Source organism: Falco rusticolus, chromosome 9, assembly GCF_015220075.1.
Source record: "Falco rusticolus isolate bFalRus1 chromosome 9, bFalRus1.pri, whole genome shotgun sequence".
In the NCBI taxonomy this organism is placed as follows: domain Eukaryota; kingdom Metazoa; phylum Chordata; class Aves; order Falconiformes; family Falconidae; genus Falco; species Falco rusticolus.
In genome coordinates, this window is record NC_051195.1 from 26,342,990 (window position 1) to 26,362,005 (window position 19,016).

The following is a 19,016-nucleotide window of genomic DNA, read 5'->3' on the forward strand; positions in this document are numbered from 1 at the left end:
CTTACCATTTTATACAACATATCCCATGGAATTATTATATCATTAATATATCCATTAAATGTTTATATACACATGTGCCATATATATAGTCAACTATGTATATCTATTATATATATGTCTATTTTACATATATATGCATAAATATAAATGCATATTATATAAATTTCCTATTCAAAACATTAATACCTATTAAAAGTGTATATATTTCTGTATCTGTATATAGACATATTACATTCTAATACATAAATAATAGATACAAATTTATACATACATCTATATATAAATATGTGCCTATAGATGTGTATACACATATGTATGCATAAATTTATACAGATATAAAATCATACATTTTAGCCCATGCCATTTTAAACCAAAATGAATTTCAAAGATGACAACACATTCTTCTAAAAAGCTGCGTTCAACAGAAGATTCAATGTTGTTAAATGAAATATATTATTCAGTGTTACTAAATGTTTACTAGTCAAAGGTTTGGAGTTTGTTTTGAATGAAAAGGTTATAGGGTTATCAAAACTTTTACCAAAAAAACCAAAATAACAAAACAACAACACTATGAAAGCTTACCTCATACCATAAAGACTTCCCAAGAAAGGAATTAAATTCCCATCTCATTAAGGACTGAATTATAGTTAGCTGTTCTGTTGTAATCCTAGAGAGCTTCAAGCCACTGTTGTTTCTCCTTTGCTCAACATAATTCCAGGCAACAGTTCCTATGTGCCCTGAAGGTAAAGTCCTAACAATTGCTCTAGTTCCAGTATAAACTGATTTTTTAACCTCTTTATCATTTTTACAGAAACGTCTTACTAATAAAGTAGAACGTTCCTTTTTGGTTCTAAAAAAATCCTCTTCCATCTCCTCTTCACAGTTATCATTACAGTCTTCAAAGTGGCTCAGAAATGGCTTTGAGGGCATTCTTCCAGTAAAGTTATTTCCACAGATGTTGTGACCTGAGCATACCACTTTAACCCTTCGTGGTGCTCTCTCCAGACATAAATACTTATCCCTTAAAGCATCTTCAAACAACTGCTGCCCATTTTCATTCTCACAATTATTTGTCAACTCCATTAATCTGCAAGTGCAAGCTGGGGAACCAGTGGTGTTACCATCGCCAACACTTACTGCCTGCAAGCAGTCATCCAAAATGAAGCTGTTGTGTAAACTGCACAAAGCCCTTGAGATATTCCTTTCACTAGCACAATGAAAGTGAAAAAAGGCCACTTGATCAGTATCATTGCTGTCATTCTTATTTACTGCTGTCTGGGTTCTTAACGAAGGTCCATTCATTTTCAACTGAATTTCAGCAAGCATGGCTCTTTCCAGTGAAACAGGAATTCCAGTTCCCAGGCATGCCTCTCCTCCTGCTAAAGGATCACAAGATTTATACAACTGACTGCATGGGGTATTGCTCTTGTAGTTTTTCTGTACAATGTTACAGTTAATATTAAGAAATTCCACTGAATCAGGGATGGAACTGTTCTTCTCCCAGAATTTTTTGTTACTGTTGTCATTAGTCAGTTTTTCTTTTGCCAGAGAGAATATTTTGGGCACTGAGCCCTGAAGACTTTCTTCTTCAAGTCTGTGTAAGTATGAGAGCGCGTGTGTGGTTTGCCTTCCCGGACTGGCAGTATGTCTTTTTATAACACTAGTGTCCAAAGCATTTTCAGTATTTTCATCTCCAGCTGACTGAGCAGGTATCACTTTACCCTGTACCACAGGGATGAGAACAGATGCTGTCATCTCCTCAGAGGTCATCTTGACACAATCTCTAGTTGCTAGATGTGTGTTGGGGATGGAGGGGGTGAGGGGGCACACGTCTACCTATCCTCACACCATGATTTCAGTGTAATGAAACACTCAGTGCTAAATAATCAGAGAACACATGGCAAACTATTCACTGACTACTTGTTCTTTTTGAACCGGGTTTTAAAAAAAAGTAAATTTTTTGGCTGTTGGGCTCCTAGGCTTTCCCAACCTTGGATTACTGGCATGAAATACAAACATTTTTAAACCAGCTTCTTATGTGACGTAGCCATTCGGCTTGTCTCTTCCCACAATTAATTCTTCTGTCATATGTAGCACATACACTGTTGCCTCAGGTTGTAGAAGATGACCAAACATATTACCCATGTCAAAGATGCATCTCCCCATAGGGCATCGAAAATGTTGGTTTTCTGTAAAGAAAAGAAATATATATATATATAGTGAACAGAATTATGGCACAAAATCCACCTCTACAACAGAAACACAAAACAACAGAAATTAATTATACTGAGATCTAGAGAATTCCAAAATACACATTTAAATCTCTCTTAAAGTCTCACTTTAGAATTTGGGGAAATCAAAGTTGTGGTTTATGTATCTAAACAGCTGTCTTCACTTTACTATGGAAACCTCCATGACTGCAGAAAACTAATTTTACTGAAGCTGTAACACTGAAATTGAACATAGAGGATATATATAAAGAGAAAAAAAGAAATGTATTTTCTATAATTTTCCTGACTTATAGCCAGGATAAGTTAAAATCTTTTGAAGAACAAAATAATTTTTAAACCTACACTGTCTTTTAAAACTATTTTTTGGGTTTTTTCTGTTACGAACTGACCTCTTACCACAACCACAATTGCTCTGGTGTTGTTACGTGAGTTTTGTTTTTGTTAAAATTTACATTGTTGCCATGAAATCATGAAGAACACTGTATTTTTGCCAGAAGTTTACAACTGAAAAAAAGCACGAAAGCAGAGTAGTGTAAAAGACTGAAATATTACCAGTAACCTTTCTGACCCCTTTACTCGTATGCCTTAAAATAAAAAGCTAACCTGCCCTTCACTGTTGCCATTAATTCTCAGTTTCTTTCCTGCAAATCGCATGGTAGAAGTAAATCTTGGAATCGGAAAATAGCTCAGCAAAGGAAATAGAAGAATAAAAGATACACGCTCAGATAAATCACGGAAAATTAAAATTAAACAAATATACATTTACGTTTCAATTTATCACATGTAATGTTTAAAAACGTTACATGTATTATTAAAAATGTGGAAAATGCAGAAAGTTATATTAAGGCCTAAGTTTATTAAAACAGTCTAAATTCAATAGAAGCAAGAAAAAAAAAAAACCCCTAACTTTGAAACCAGTAGCAAAACGTATCACATAACTGAGGCAAATCACTGGCTAGGTACAATAATTTGACTACTGAATTGATCAATTAAATGTTGACTCAGGCACTACCCACATAAGCAGAAAGAACTACCTTCTTCAGTTCATGCAGTTTAGCTAAGCATAATAGTTAAATCATCTGTAGTTGATAAAACAACTAGGAATGACGTCAGGGATAACATCAGGAAAGCTTAATAATGAAAGTAATTTGAAGTGTAAAATATATTTTGATTCTCAGTAACTGTGATTAACAATTTTATTTTAATCCACTTCAGAGTGTCAGCTTTCATTTTTACTGATTGCTAATCTCCATCCAAAAGCAGTCTGGCACAAATCAAAAGGTAAACCACACTCTTTAGTTAACAGGGTATTTGATATGCTATTTTTTCACAAAATGAAATGCAAAAGTATAACTAAATGTACAGTTTTTCAGGGGGTGGGGCGGTGGGGTAGTGGTGTTCATCAGAAAATAAAAACAAATTTAAGAAAAGTTACATTTTGCTAAAAATACATGGCTTTAAAGTTTCCTAGTCACTGAACAGCATCCTTTCTTCAGTAGCTACTATAAATGCAAGGAAAAAGAGAATGCAATTTAATATTTCAATCAAGATTTCAGTTTTATTGGTTCAACAACAGAAGACAGATCAGGGAGGGTCCCAAAGGCAAGTGACAGAGACAGAACAAAGAGCCACAAGTTTTGCATTCTCCACACATGACAAAATGCATGTGCATGCCAGATCAGCTACAGGACAGTCAGGATGGAAAACCCTGGTTCTGTACAAAAGATTTTGCACCAGAAAGGAAAATAAAAGCTACAGTTCATAGAAAAGTTATGTAGAAGGAGATTGCAGTAGTTGGACAGAGTGGTGGGAGCAGGAATTAAACTGGAGTCATGTTACCAACACAGCTCAGAAAGCACGCTATAAAATACTGCACCAATACAACTGTAGAGGATATACAATAAGAAACCAACACCCAAGCAATTCTTTAAGTCTACATTCCCTGATAGTCCCTCTATCATTAAATTGTACCCCAAAGTTCACTTTAGGTCACTTTATTCAATCTTATCTATGTCACTTTTAAAAACAAAACCAAAACCCCAACACACTTAAGCACACACAAACAGAAAAGTACTTCAGCAATTACCTTATTCTACCATTTCCTACCGCTCTTCCCTGTTCTTCCTCTTTAAATCCCCAGCTAACAGCTTACCTAACTTTTTGCCACTACACACTTGAAAACTGTAAGCAAACCATCTAGAAATGTTTCCATCTTATTTCTTCTGGGAACCATTCTGTGTCTTCAAGTCCAAATCTACATATGATCATGCTGATCAAAGAAGAAAGATGTAGGCGGAGTTAAAAGGAGAAGCAGCTGTCTTTTTTTCTTGATCTCTTACTCTTCTTTCTTGCTATATCAAGTAACAATAATGCTTTGTAAAAGGTATAAAACACGCGTATGTATTGGTAATAGTCTTCAGGGCTGATTTTTTAAGGATTTTTTTCATCTATCAAAACATCCCAGTCTACTGATTCATCTTTCCTGTTTTCATCAGAAAAATTCCAGGCGACAGAATGAAAATACAAGTCACCAAAATATATTCATAAATGTAGTCTCTGTAATATTGCTAAGCCAGGAATAAAAGTTAATGGAATGAACCGTCACTGTAAATAATGTACCTCTTATTACTCTGGTTGCCAAATCAAATTCTTACAAAACATCATCACTCTACAAGGCAAAAGAAGACAACATCATTATGCAACTTTAACATCACAGAATGAAGCTGTGATCACAAAACTGGCTGTGTCAACTTGAACTTTTTTATATCGATCTTTACGGAGAAACCTAAAAAAAAAAAAAAAAAGTCATATCACTGATTTGCTTCTGTAAACAGAAATCTGCTAAAACCAGAGGTCCATTCATATCCCAGACTCTCCACAACGCTCATTCAGAGGCCAGGACTGATCTTCCACAGTCCTCCTTCCTTCAGCATCATTCTCCCACCTCTTTATTATGCCAAAGTGTCCCAAACTGCCTCTCTGAGCTCTTTTTCTTTTCTCTAGAAACTATCTCAAATCTTACCCAACAGTGGTTTTGTTGGTCACCTCTCTCCTCAACTCCAGAGGCTCCAGGCCTACCCATGAATTGACTCCTCTCCACCAGCACCACTCCATCTACCCATGCCTATGTTTGAAATCCACCTCACCAAGAATAATGTCTGCTTAAGAAGCTCCCTGTCTGTGTCCAGCTGTTCCCATCCTCTCACGACCATTGCAACCTGATAGGGAACCAATCCATCTCAAGAATTTTTTTGCTCAAGTTACTTCACAGCTAGATCATTTTCCAATTCCAGTTCATGTACAGTTGTACTAACGTGTGCTGCAAAAGCACAAGGGAGAAAAGGAGCAGCACAGGCAAGGGAGGAAAATGCTGCTGTCATGGTTAAGTTGTTTAAACATTTCTGCAACCTGCAAACGTAATCTGATGCTTCAGCTATGTCAATTTAGAAAGTAGCTGCCACCAAAGCTGGCAGACTCTCTCCTTCCTTCACTCTTGACCTCTGGCCCCCATTTCCCCCATCTCATGCATCTAGACATCATGAGTCCACAGAGTTAAGTTGATTCAGCTGCCTGGTTTGTAAGGAAATTCCTCTTTTCATCCAAATGAATTGACTCACCTTGTGGCCACATGATCACTATATTCCACGAAAAGGAAATTAGCAATGCCTGGTAAGGACCACACTTCTCAGTATTAGCTTCAGTTTAGATCATGTCTGTATTATGTCTAAATGCACCCTGAACATAACAGACTAAGAGAAAAGTTATCTAGAGTATGAGTATGCCAAAGTCTAATGAAAGAGCAAGTAAAAACCATGATGGTAGAGCCTCTGATCTATGGACAACTGCAAAAATAACTGAAGCTGCAGCTCTGCTGAACAGATGACACAGGTTTCATGTATCCCCCACTACACTCTTCTCAGTCTCTGCCTTCCACTGTAATCAACAGATTTCAATTCACTGTGCCCAGCAAATGCCTTAAACCATTGGAATTCATTAGACATGTTAAGAAGTGTGTTAAGACAGCGTTATAAATGCTGTCAAGTGTAAAACTCACAAGCTCAACCAATAAAATAGGATTCTGTCACTTCCTGTAAAATTGCAGAATTATCCCCCCCCCGTGGCTTCTCTTCCTTTCTTGCATATGGGTGGCCAAAACCTAGATCCTCATACAACCATATACATGCATTTGCATGTAAAAACAATGCTGAAATTATTGAAAATCATATTCTTCTTGTTGCATATTCAACTCAAAACACAAAAAGCACATGAAAGACAGCTAAGCTTGCACTGTAATTCAACACATGCTGACATTTTCTAAAGCACTAGATTAACTGATAAAATCCATTAATAACTACACTAGTTCATTTTACAAGGCTTAAGTTATGTCAGAAATTTAATGAGCTCCTATCAATAAAGGAAAGTAAGAATATAAGAAAATAGATCTAGTTTTAGTGAATCATCCTGGATGCAGAGGTCATCCAACAAAGACAAATGAATAATTAAAGTAAACCATCTGGCAACCTTTCAGCACACACATTCACAAAATGTATTATATCTGAAAACATGTGATAAAAACCTAATTAGTCTACTTTTTTTTTTAAACTGCTGCATACACTTTATGTGCAAGCTGGTTCTAGTTAGTATTAATAATAACTAATAAAAATATTTAATAATTCCTTATTCCTCTGCCATCTGGAATTAACGTCTGCAACAGCCTAGGTAAAACATCCAACATAATCAAAGACTGTAAAACTGTATTAATTTACCATCAGTTTAACCTATAATTCATTACTCGAGCTAATTGCCTTTTGAAGTCAGCAGGAACTCTGCTTCAGAGAAAAAAAAAAGACAGTATGCCAAGACTTACACTATTATTTAGTCTAAGGAAAGGCATATGAAGGATCAGAACCATCAAATAATGTGGTAAGTTAGAAAGCTTTTCAACTCTAGGCTATCAAAGAAAATATTAGATAAATATTTGAGAACGCTGGTTGGACTGTGGCAAGAAGCAGCAACTGTATGAGGTACAAATGGGGGATGGATCTCATAGTAGAAACGGAGATTGTTTAGAGAAGTCGCGTGCTGCCAGAGATGCCAATGCAACTCAGTATGTAGGATGCTGCGGGAGCTCCATGGGGAACTCTGCAAACACCTGGTAGGGGCCAAGATCATGGGTGCAGAGAATGAGGGGGACTGACAAACAAACATGTGACATTACAAAACACATACTGATAGTTTCCATGGCCAAACTGCTACTGGACTGGGACAGAAGGTAATTCAAGAAAGCTAAAGGGCAAATGAAGGCAGCCTGACAATTCTCCCTTCTTCCCCGGCTTCACTGGGACGTCTATAGCTGTCTCTCCAACTTTCATCCTACATGTTAAATACACACAGTGACTATCTATCTTAAAAAAAGATGTTTCAGTAATTTGAATTAATTTTTTGTGTGCTAAGTATTTGCACAGCATCTAAGGCAGAAGCAATCACTAAGAGATTCTTGGGAAACTGTAAACTACAGAAATAATTTGGCATGGTAAATAGATACAAAACTACTGATCATCTCTTCCACATTACCCCAAAACCTGTATCTAAACAATATAATCACAGTTTAAGCCCTTAAGGAAATAACTGATTCATGAGGAAAATTGTTTGTGTACTACAACTATCCATTTACAACTTTTAAAACAACACTTACTAAGCTTCTTTTTTTTTTAAGTAAATAAGCTACAGTTTGTTCCAGACCAATTCCTAAAACAGAATAAGAAAGCCACATTTATTAACCCCTCTTTACTTCATCCTGTATCTTGCACACTACTAGTTTTTCATTGTAGTGTCTTATCCCACAAACAAGCAGAAGATACAAGAACAGGGCACCAACAGGTCATCAGTTTTCTAAACCTTTCTTCTGCCCAGGGAACCACAGGCAAATAGTAAGGAGGAAATAGCCAGACTCTTAAGAATCACTGAAGATGAATAAAAACACTATTTGAACAGTTGGAAGCAAGTTATAACAACATTTCATTTGGCACAGAGCATCATGCCGAACCTCAGATTTACGATCAGTATCTGTTTCAACAACAAAAAAAATCAAAGAACCACAGTATTTATGTATCCTGTCAAGTTAAGTCTTTTTTCTAATTTCTAGAATACTTATCTAAACACGATCAAGTATTAGATGTCTCAAATTATTCAAATGTCTGCCAGACGGTGAACCCTCTCAATTGCCTCATCATTCATCACTGCATTAAGACAGAATTTGAAGCTACTGCCAGATACCAGCTCCACTCTATTTTTTTACAGAAATTTTTCTGTATGAAGAGATGCACTGAGAGAATCCAAAACTGAATTTATCTTACTGTCAAGGGTCAGTCCTTTATTTCTTTGTAGACCTGATCTGCAATAAGCTGTTTAAATAACCTTTCTGATCAGTGGTTACCTGAATTTCATGCTAAGTGACCTTATCTGAAAGCTGTAATTTCATCATTGACACTCCGATGAATGAGTCCCATCTGAGATGCATGACAACTCTTACCATTAAAGGCAGGACTATCCTTCTCCATCTTTGAACAAGTACTACTGGAGTAATTTCCTTGACTTTTTGAAAAGCTGAGAACAGTCTTAAATGGGTGAAAAATATTTTGGAGCACTGAGTCTCACACTCACAGGAAAATGGAGTGCAGCGGAATTTAAAACAAAAATCTTCAAAGCACAGAATTCAACAAACTTCACACTGGTAAACAGAATCTCTTTGAAAGATAAGATAAATTATAAATGAATACAAAATAACTAACAATTAATAAAATGTATTATAGAAAAGACAAGGACAAATACTATATTTCCCGTTTTTCTTCTGTGTATTAAGAAATAAAATAAACAAAAAAACCCAAGTAAAAGACAAATGGACCAGTGCATCAGGATTCCTTTTAAGACTTAAGAATTCAAAAAAGAATCATACAAACCATGCAAAAAAGAACAAGATTAAAGATGAGTTTTGAAGTTTAAGCCGACCTACTGGCAAGCTCCAGCCAAAGAGGCATATCCCTCATCCCCTGTCACCTTCAGTGAAGTATTTTCACCGTCTCCTGAACAGGAACTCCTGCAGGGAAGGGAATCAATTGATCCAGAGGAAAACTAACCCAGGAAAAAAAGAAAGACTAGTCTTCAGGCAGTATTACCTGATGCCACTCACAACACAATGATCATAGAAGTTGACAGACAGTGCAAGCATAAAGCATGGTGGAGAGCTGAGGGAAAATCCAAGACCTGAGTAGAAATATATCTGCAGTATCCCACATTGAGACAGCCGTAATGAGTCATCAAAATACATCCTAAAAACTAACCTATAGGAACATGGACATTCAAGTTTAAAAATCTGAGAGGTTAAAGCAACACAAGTTGCAACTAACAAATAAGATAAAACACAACAAAACAAAGACTGTAAGGAATGTTCCATTATTCAAATGTAGTACAAAACAGTAAGAATGGTACTACCTGAAATGTTCAACAATTTTTCAGAATTCAGGAATTATTCTCTCCTTCACTGGCATTACTCATATAATTCATTATTTATAGTTTCAACATAAAAAATCATCTTGTTCTAAAGGAGATTTGAAAACACCGCTACCAAAACCAAATACGCACCACAGTGATCTTGAAAACCAGGAGCACCAACCCAATTCTCTGGAGTTACATTCTTCAGAGTTATTAACTATAGCAAATTAACTCTATCCCAACCAAAACCAGGACATAAACGAATCAATTCTTCTGCTGTCCCTTATCTGATCATCATCAAATTAGACCTAAATATGTTTAAAGCTAATACAGAGTTACACATCTTAACCACGCTCTCCCAATTTTAAATCATAAAAAATTCTCTAGTGCAACTGCTGCACAGACTCGAGAGTACCTGATTAGCTAAGCAAAGGGAACATGCCCTCAAAAGGAAGCGTAATGCAAACTTGCTTACAGAATTGCATTTTCACTACATGAAATTCAGCTGAAAACATAACAAAGATGGCACATCATAAGCCAAATAAAACTTTAAAAATTAAAAATTAAAATGTAAGGAATTCCTCTTAGAAGAAATGAAACAAGATTTTAAACACCTCCAAGCATCAAATAAAAACAGGAAATGCCATTCAGTAAAGCAAAATTAACAAAGTAACCTTCTTGATCAGCAGTAAGAATTACTATGATAAAATTAAAGTATCTTGTAAAAACAAAGGAAAAAAGGCAGAAAGGAATCCTAGATGAGAAAGCTAACTACTTATTTTAGTGGAGTTTTTAACAGTTCAAGCAGTATCAGCTGAGCAGGATCACCTTCCTACAGTGTCATAAACACGTTTTATTTAGTCAACTTACCAGACTTTTTCAGAAAAGATTCGGTCAACCCCCCTACACCATCCTCAATATCTTCTGTTCACTATATCCATCAGGGTTAAAAATCACTGTATTAAAAATACAAATGTTTTCCACCCATATACTCTACTGAAAATTTTTCACTTTGAAGTCAAATATGAGATCAAGCGACTGAAGAGCAGCTGAAACCTGTCTCAGACATGCAGATAGAAAAAACAAGATACAAGGGACATGATTTAAATTGGGCAGCAGGTTTATTAACCTTTTCACCTGGCAACAACTTGCACTATGCAGACAGTGATTTGCCCTTCATCAGTTCCACATGGTGGTCTGCCATCAGTTCTCCACAGCTGATCCCTATACCAATTAGAGGGTCCTCATTGCCCTTCTTCTTTGCATGAATACCCACCTAAGGAAAGGGGGCTGTCATTTTCAACATCAAAACATCGCAAACCCCAATACTCCTTTCCGTCTTCTGTACAAACTACTTTCTTCTAATTTCATTCTAACCTCAGTTTACCCCCGAACTGAACTGCTATGAAGGAACATATGCACTGGACACAACACAAAAAGACATGGGCAAGTACCAGGCTTGTCTCTTCCAACCCCAAGTGTCTGGCTAGTTAGCTCAGTGTTTAACGTGGGGATTCACTGAGCCTAGTAACACATTACTCTTGCCACGAGGTCAGAACTGCCTCACTCAGGCCCACCAAGGATCTTGTATAGGGATCTGCAGTGAACAGCAATTGCCCACATGTTCTGTGTGTATTTGAGTACCAACAATCAATCAATCATTCAGATCCTCTAAAAAACCTAGAGCTCCAAGCTGGTAAATAATTCAGCCATCATCCTATTTCAAGGCTTTTTCCACCTTTGAAGGTTTTATGGTTCCCCTGGTCTCAATGTCATCATTCACATCTTCATTTTATCCCTTAACTAGTTCAAGTTCTATACACATATCTTCATTCATGTGGTTTCTCTTTAGTCAATTTATGCCATTTCTCCTCAGCTGATAAAGCACAGCAAGTTCCTTCTCTAAGGCCACCCAGTGTTAAATATGTTGGAAAATAACAGGAGGATTTTCTGCTGATCAGGAATCCAAGTGAAGTCCCAGAAACAGAAGTGAAGAAGCAGAAGTGGAGGGGGTTTGTGCACAATGAATCTCGATTACAAAATATTTTTAAAATAGAACAAATGGTGTTTCTGTTAACATATGAACGAAAATCACTGTTGTCATCAAAATACAAATAATAAATATGGGGGAAATGGTTGTATGTATTTCCTGTCATTTGCCAATCACTTCTGTGGCCTTGAAATGTTAATATAAAATGGAAAGCTTACATGCAAACATTCCTGTTCTGAGGACTGGGTTATCACATTCAAAATCTGCCACTTTGAAACATTAACAGTTTACAACTCCAAAAAGTCAACAGTAACCTGGGACTATATACTAACGTCATTTTTAAACGTGGTATACTCCCTCCATTCTAGTTTCTATCAAACTCTCTCTTCAAAGAATCATAATCACATATAAACTCAGCATGTGAGCAGGAAAAATTGTATTATTTGAAAGACAGACAAGTTCCTGAGTGCAAAGGGAAAGTAAGTAGGAAATTGACTGCAAGCCTTCACTTGCAAAACAACATCCAAACACAGATTCACAACGGCACACCAGCGACAGAACTGAGTGCTTCGTGCTCTGACCTGATTCTTTTCCTGCTACACCTGTAGAAGATTACTTCAGAGATGCTACCCTGACCAAAGGATACTGTTTGTCTAAGTCAGCTGCTTCAAGCCTTCAGAAGTTAATGCCTTGGTCACCCAGCCACTGGCCCAGCCCTAGAGCAGACAGATCCTTTCAGACTAGTGGACAGGGTTCAGACATCACAGCATGCCAACCACACTCCACGCCCTGCCTGCAGCACCACCTATGTCTCCCAGCAAGGTTTCTCTCCCTGCACTGGGATCCAAGCTTCAGTAGAGATAGAAACCAACACACCAGTTTCTATAGAAGTAGCTTTATTTACCTGGACACTGTAGTAACAAGTACTAATCCAGAGGACATCCAAGCCTTAGCTCAACAGCTTGTAACTGAGTGACCATTCAGCCTCAAGATAAAGAACCATTTCCCAAATACCCTAACATCATTATCTCTCATCCTCCATCTTCCTAAAGTAATACCAGAGAGCTTAGCATCACAAAGAAATCTGTGCCCTTCCAGCGGGAACCTCCAGCCCCAGCAATCCTCTTTCTTACCTAGTTCCAGCTAACAGCAAAGCACCACAAAGGTAGCCTTCCCATCTGAGTTCATCTAGTATTTCTGCCCAGTGTGAAACCATAACTTTAAGGGACTTACAAGTGGGACACTGACATATATTTCAATAAACTGCAACTGCACCTTGCCATTAAAAACTGTCAACCTGCCAAAGTTTTAAGATTACTCTGAACCAAGTCACACAATAAGCAACAAGATCAAACACCTCAGGTTCCTTGTCTTGTTTGTTCTTCCTCACAGCACCCTTCTTGTGTGAGCATCCAAGTCCTCTCTCATTTCCCTCTCTCTCTCTCCGTCCTTTATAGCTGTAATCCTAGCCACACTGGTGAGAACAGAACAAACCTGTAATAAAAGTATTTCTGACTACTAAAATGTATGATGGTATGTTAGAGGCACATATATCACTACAGCTTATCTTCTGTAAATTTAAGTTAACACTTTTATTCACAGTATGCTAAACCACAGCAGTCCTATTGAAAACATCATTTGAGTAGTAACTTATATATTATTGCTCAGCTGTCATAACTGCAACAAGAGTGAGGCTGAAACCCCAGTATAAGTTTCAAATAAAAATGAAAAGGTAATCTGTATGTGAACAAGAGCTCAGTCATTTGTCAATCTATGCATTTACATTTTAGTTCTAGAAAAGCAAAGAAAAATATTTCAAATGCTGAAAACTAACACTATTAAATTACTGCACCACTCTTGCACTTTCTCAAAATACATTTTCTTTGTGTACCATTCCTGACCTATGCATACCATTCACTCAGAAATCATAATATTTAGTCCCTTAATATTTTTACTTTCTCTTTTGAATATCTGCTATTTCATCTGCATATTATTATCATGCCTAATAGAGAATGCAAGAGAAAAAAACCCACATCATTCTCTGGGAGAAAGCCTGACATCTGACTCATTCAAGTCATGAAGTAATCTCTAAGATGTTGGCTCTTGCCAGAATTAAATGTGCAAGCAGCAAGCCACCACACAACTGCAAATTATTTTTTGCAACATTACAAGATATTTACTATACTAACATACGAGGTCATTACCAACATAATCAACTTTAAATGATCACTTCAAATTAAATGTTTTAGTATTTTAAAACTCTTGTAGGCATCATTGTAATTCACACTATAAATACTAGTTATTCAGTCTTAATAAATAAATAAATAGGAAGGAAATACACTCAGGATCAAAATTATGAGGTTTCTTTTATAATATACTGTCACATCTTCCAGGACAAATGGAACCAGACACAGAGAAATTCTATGTTTACAGCAGCTTCCATGCTCCTTAAGCTTCACCTGCATTTCTTTCTTAACCTATTTGAAGGAGAAACATGCGTGAGGATCAACACAGCATGTCTTCATATATGATTATGACACATTCAGACAATCTTTTATTTGAGGATCTTTAAAATAATTGGAATGAATATCTGTATCCTTGCTGAGCAAATACAGATTTATTTGCTTTTCTTGGTTACCTTTCAAAGCCTCTATGAAAGCAGTCCATTAAGTATTTCTGACTAGTTGTGAGATTCCCGACTAGAAACTGTGGCTTATAATTGTTCACTTGGCCTTCACCATTTCTTTTGGGATAAAAAGATAACCTTCAGCAAGTGTTCAGCTTAATTGCAGTCATCATAACACAGCTCATTTGAGTAGTACAGTTGAGCTCCTTGCTTCAAGGAAGTTGGAATTCTAAATATGAAAATCTGCTTCCCTGATAAGACGCGGCTTTATCCCAGATTTTTCGTCTCCTTCAGTCTTCACAACATAGTTAATTGGGATAAGAACGTGTGGCAAAAGCTAGTTCTATACTTATCAAATGCAAACAATCACTTGTTCAAAGTTTTTTACATTTCTTAAAAGTTCTTGTACTTTCAGCTGAACAGATGGAATGCAACTTTAACACTGTGAAGTTCTTGGTAAAATCAATGGATAAGTATTTCAGAGGATATTTAATGACCACGTAGAGTATTCAGTTGCTAAAGGTACACTTTAAAATAGAACACATGATAACCAAGCATTATATTCCTTAGTTATTTCTAGAAGTAATGAATTCTGAATAATGGTGACAAGGAGAATCCAGTTCCAACTGAAGGTCTTCTTACATTTGGGGTACTACTATGGACTTTTTTCTATGTGGACCCTCTGCTAATGTGTGAGCTCTCACAGCAATTCTTCACAGACAGAATGATGTAGAGAACTTATCTTCTATGACTGAGTAACATCTACATAAAATTTGTTGAGTCTTTAGCACTTTTGAGACCTGCACTTTTGCAATAAACCTGATTGCTACAGGACAAGTTAAAAGTTGGAAGAAAAGACATACAGACACACAGTGTGACTGTACAAAGTCATTCCCATAAGGAACCAGGGTAAAAATTGCAGCTCATAACTTGGAAAAGGACACTTCCTTCTCTGAAACACCCTTTTTTATTTTCACATAAGCAGCAATACGTGCCAGAGACTCTGCTAGTATCCAAACAACACTGCTTCACTAAAATCTGAAAATGCTACTAGGAAATCTTGTTGGGTTTTTTACCCTTTGTATGTATACATTCCACTATTCATATGCCTCAGTAATAATGTATTGTGTAAATACGAGTGTTATATATATAGGCAACACTTTCTCAGTCAAGTGGATTAGTTTGCATCCATCTGATTGTGCATCCCTGCTGCTAACACATTTCTTAACATCCTTGTATTTAGCGCAAAAAGGTCCTAGAAGGGAGGAGGTATACACATATATGCCTGATGTATACCTTAAGAGTGAGCAGAGGAGAAGGGAGAGCACCAGAGAGAAAACAGTCAGTGCACAGTTAAACGAGCCTAAGAACTCAACCACAAAGGGACTGTAAAAGATAACAAACAAGCCAACGCCTGGCGAAACACCCAAGGTTATTTCTGCTGTAACACTTAAACAAGATGCAACTACTCCATTTTCTGTAACGTACTTGGGTATGATAATGACAGACCAATGCTGCAACTAGCACAACAAAGTGCGATGCTAACCCAGGACGAGATTATTGCAGACGTCTGTCAGAGGGAGGGTCAAGGCCCCAAGCACACCACATCCTTAAATGCGATAATCAGCCCCATTTGTATCCCCCATCAACAGGCCCAGGAGCCATTTCAGCTCAGGACTGTCCTAGGCTAGGAATACATCACTGGCAGCTCTGGGCCCAGGCCCTGTTCTCTGCTGCTCCTGAGCTCTCTATCAGACCTGCCAGACTGACGTTGGGACCTGACACATCTGCTGGTGCTGGTCCTGACACAAGCGGGCTGTGGCAGAGCCCCAGCCCCCAGCTCGTCCTCCCCCAGCTCCCAACAAGGGAGGTCACTGGCCTCACCATCGGGCATGACCACAGCCTCACCACAAATGATAAAAAGAAGTTGAGGAAGCGCTGTGATCAGGTAACACCCGAAGAGCACAACAAACACTGAATTTCCTATGTTGCCTGCAAGGCCAGGAGCAGGGGTGAGGAGGTTACTCTGAAACATGGAATCGAATGCTGTCAGGCCAGTATGGAGGCAGCAAACTAAAAGATAAGGAGCAGCCCAAGGCCTTGTAGTCAGGCTCCTTGTGGGCAAGATGGCAACACTGACTTCATCCTGCTGAGGAGAAAAAACAACAGGCTAGATGCAGGAGGCTCACCTGCAGGACTGATCATTCAAACCAACAATGACCTTAGCAGGCAGCTGAGTGCATTATGAAGTAATAACTGGCACGAGAAAACATCCCTGAGGGGAGGCAAAGCAGCAATGAAAACTAATGGTCTGCGCAATCTACACCAGTTTGGAACAAAACAATGGCTGATGCTCTAGCAGCAGTGCTCCGAGTACAACAAAAACCTATTTACTTTCAAAACAGAGCAAAAAAAAAACCCAAACTGTTTCAAGACAGTCTGTAAGGCAGTGTATACCAGTGGCTGGCCACAACTGGTCAAGTTCATTGAAGATACATAGAGGCAGTGTTTTTAAATGGTAATTCAGTGAGGGTATCATCACCTGTACCAGCACTCACAAGGTGCAAGAGGCAGTCTGAAGCTTTTTTCCAACTAAAATCTCACATACTATATGGAGTTCTTTGTTATTGCTTTCCTGTAAGTAGCCTTCTGGTTGTTGGGAGGCCAACAAGGAAGAAGCAGATAATGCATGAGAACTCAGGTGAGAAGAAAAAAAAAATAGTATCTATACATCTAGAATAAAGTTCATGGATAACAGTAGATGACCTATGAGGAAACAAATATAAAACCAGCATACATAAATGAAAGCAGATCAACCTGTCCTCTGAGATTTCAAATACTTTCATCTATGTTCTTAGGCATGCTACTGCCACACCTCAAAAGTTACCTGTTCCTGCAAATCCTTTTCATTTCTGTCTTTTCCAAACCAACTGGCATCCCTCAAGTTCTAGGGCTTGGGGGGGGGGGAAGCTTTTTTTTAAAAAAAGTCAGTAGTCCTCTTATTTTGTTATGAACTTACCTTGCAAACTGTTAATTGTCTCCTCTGCCCTGCTCTTGTTAATTTAGCACAGACCATGTCACTCAGACTCCCTATATATTCAAGACATCTTTTTATTGACTTCCAAAGCTACTAAAAACTATTTACTGAATACTGCTTTGCCTTTTTACCTGCCTTTAAAGGTAGCTAAAAATAAAATCAGTAGAATGAAATTCAGTTTAGGAAAGGCAAGCTCTACCTTCAAAAACAAAATCTACTGTAGACCTCTCAAAGTGTTTGACAAACTTAGAATGGCTCCTGAGAGTAATCTGAGAATAGGTTAAATTAGAAACAGACAGCACAGTCCTCACACTAAGGTCTTCATTAATTCTATATAGCTTTCTGGCTTTATAATCTTCAATACTGGCTGGTTTTATTTAAGCATTCTAATGCTGTTATAAAAGCAGAAACAGCTATGGAAGTAATAACGCTTACAGTACTATAATGTATCAACATATTTTTGAAATACAGTGTATGCATTTCATCACTTCTTATTTTACATGTGACATCTCTGAAAAATAAAAACTATACCCACTACAGAAAATATGCCATAACTGTTAAGAAAAAGCCAACAGTCAGATGTGCATTATTTATATAACTGTATAACAGTTATACATGATACAGGGGTGCATAATTATCACCTATAATAACCACAAAAACAAAAACCCTTGGTTTTCATGATTCATTCACCAGGAAAAAAATACATAGCAACCTCTATATAGTACAGTTACGGTAAGAAGAATGTGCAAGAGGTATTACCACTGTAGTACTTTAAAAATCAATATTCTGGATTTTAATGCTTTAAATTCAAATATTTGCTAATAATTAATTCAATATTTTAAAACCATACCAGCACATATTAAAAATAAGTCTAAAATTTATGGATAATTTGCTTTGTAACTTAATATTCTTACTTTATTTTATACAGTCGCACATCAATCAATGGATTGTCAGATAATCTGAATACTGAAAGTTTTAAAGCCCTGTATGGGAGGGGACCAGGTACATGAAGCACCTATACCCAAACACACAATAAACAGTACAATACTAGATGACAACAGTATGTACACTCTTTTAATTATACACTCATACGTACATCAAACATTTAAAAAATTAAGCAAGAAGGTCTTCAGATTTAGTAGAAAGCATAACAGAGACAAGCCACACGCATAAAAACCATACTACAGTAGCGATGGGATTTCTTTTGTTTATATTTAAGACTAACTAGAGGAGAGAGAGAAAAAAAGAATACAGTCAAATTGATAACCAGAGGAAAAAGGCCAGGCTGATCTATAAATCTTCACTGAAGATTAGAGGCCTTTTCCTGGGGTCTTTAGGCCACATCTAGCAAGCAAGAGACTGCCAAGTCCTACCAAGAATAGGTCAGGGACTCAATACTTTCAAAAATCTGTATGTAAAAAGTTCAGAGCTTTCCTTTTTCTTTGACAGAGGCAGGGCCCCAGCTTTCATGCTTTTCTGGCAAGTAGAGGGAACATGGCCAACTTTCTTTGCATTCACTGGCCAAGAGCTGAGACAGTGTCTGTCTCAATTCAAACTTTAAAACCTTTATTGGGATGCATATGGTTGCTAACAAAATAGAGATTTACTGTAAGCAAGATGAGTAAAGTGGGAAAACTAGGA

General features: G+C 37.3%; 1 protein-coding gene across 5 annotated transcripts in view; it reads right to left on the reverse strand.

Moving 5' to 3' along the window:
- The window catches only part of PLCE1 (phospholipase C epsilon 1), a 162,524-nt gene that overhangs the window by 133,754 nt on the left and 9,754 nt on the right, over window positions 1-19,016 (reverse strand). For all 5 annotated transcript variants that reach the window (XM_037399582.1, XM_037399581.1, XM_037399580.1 and 2 more), the window contains exon 2: window positions 583-2,189. In XM_037399582.1, coding sequence (XP_037255479.1) covers window positions 583-1,770 — 1,188 coding nt within the window. In that variant the 5' untranslated portion in view covers window positions 1,771-2,189. The remainder of the gene's footprint in view (window positions 1-582; window positions 2,190-19,016) is intronic.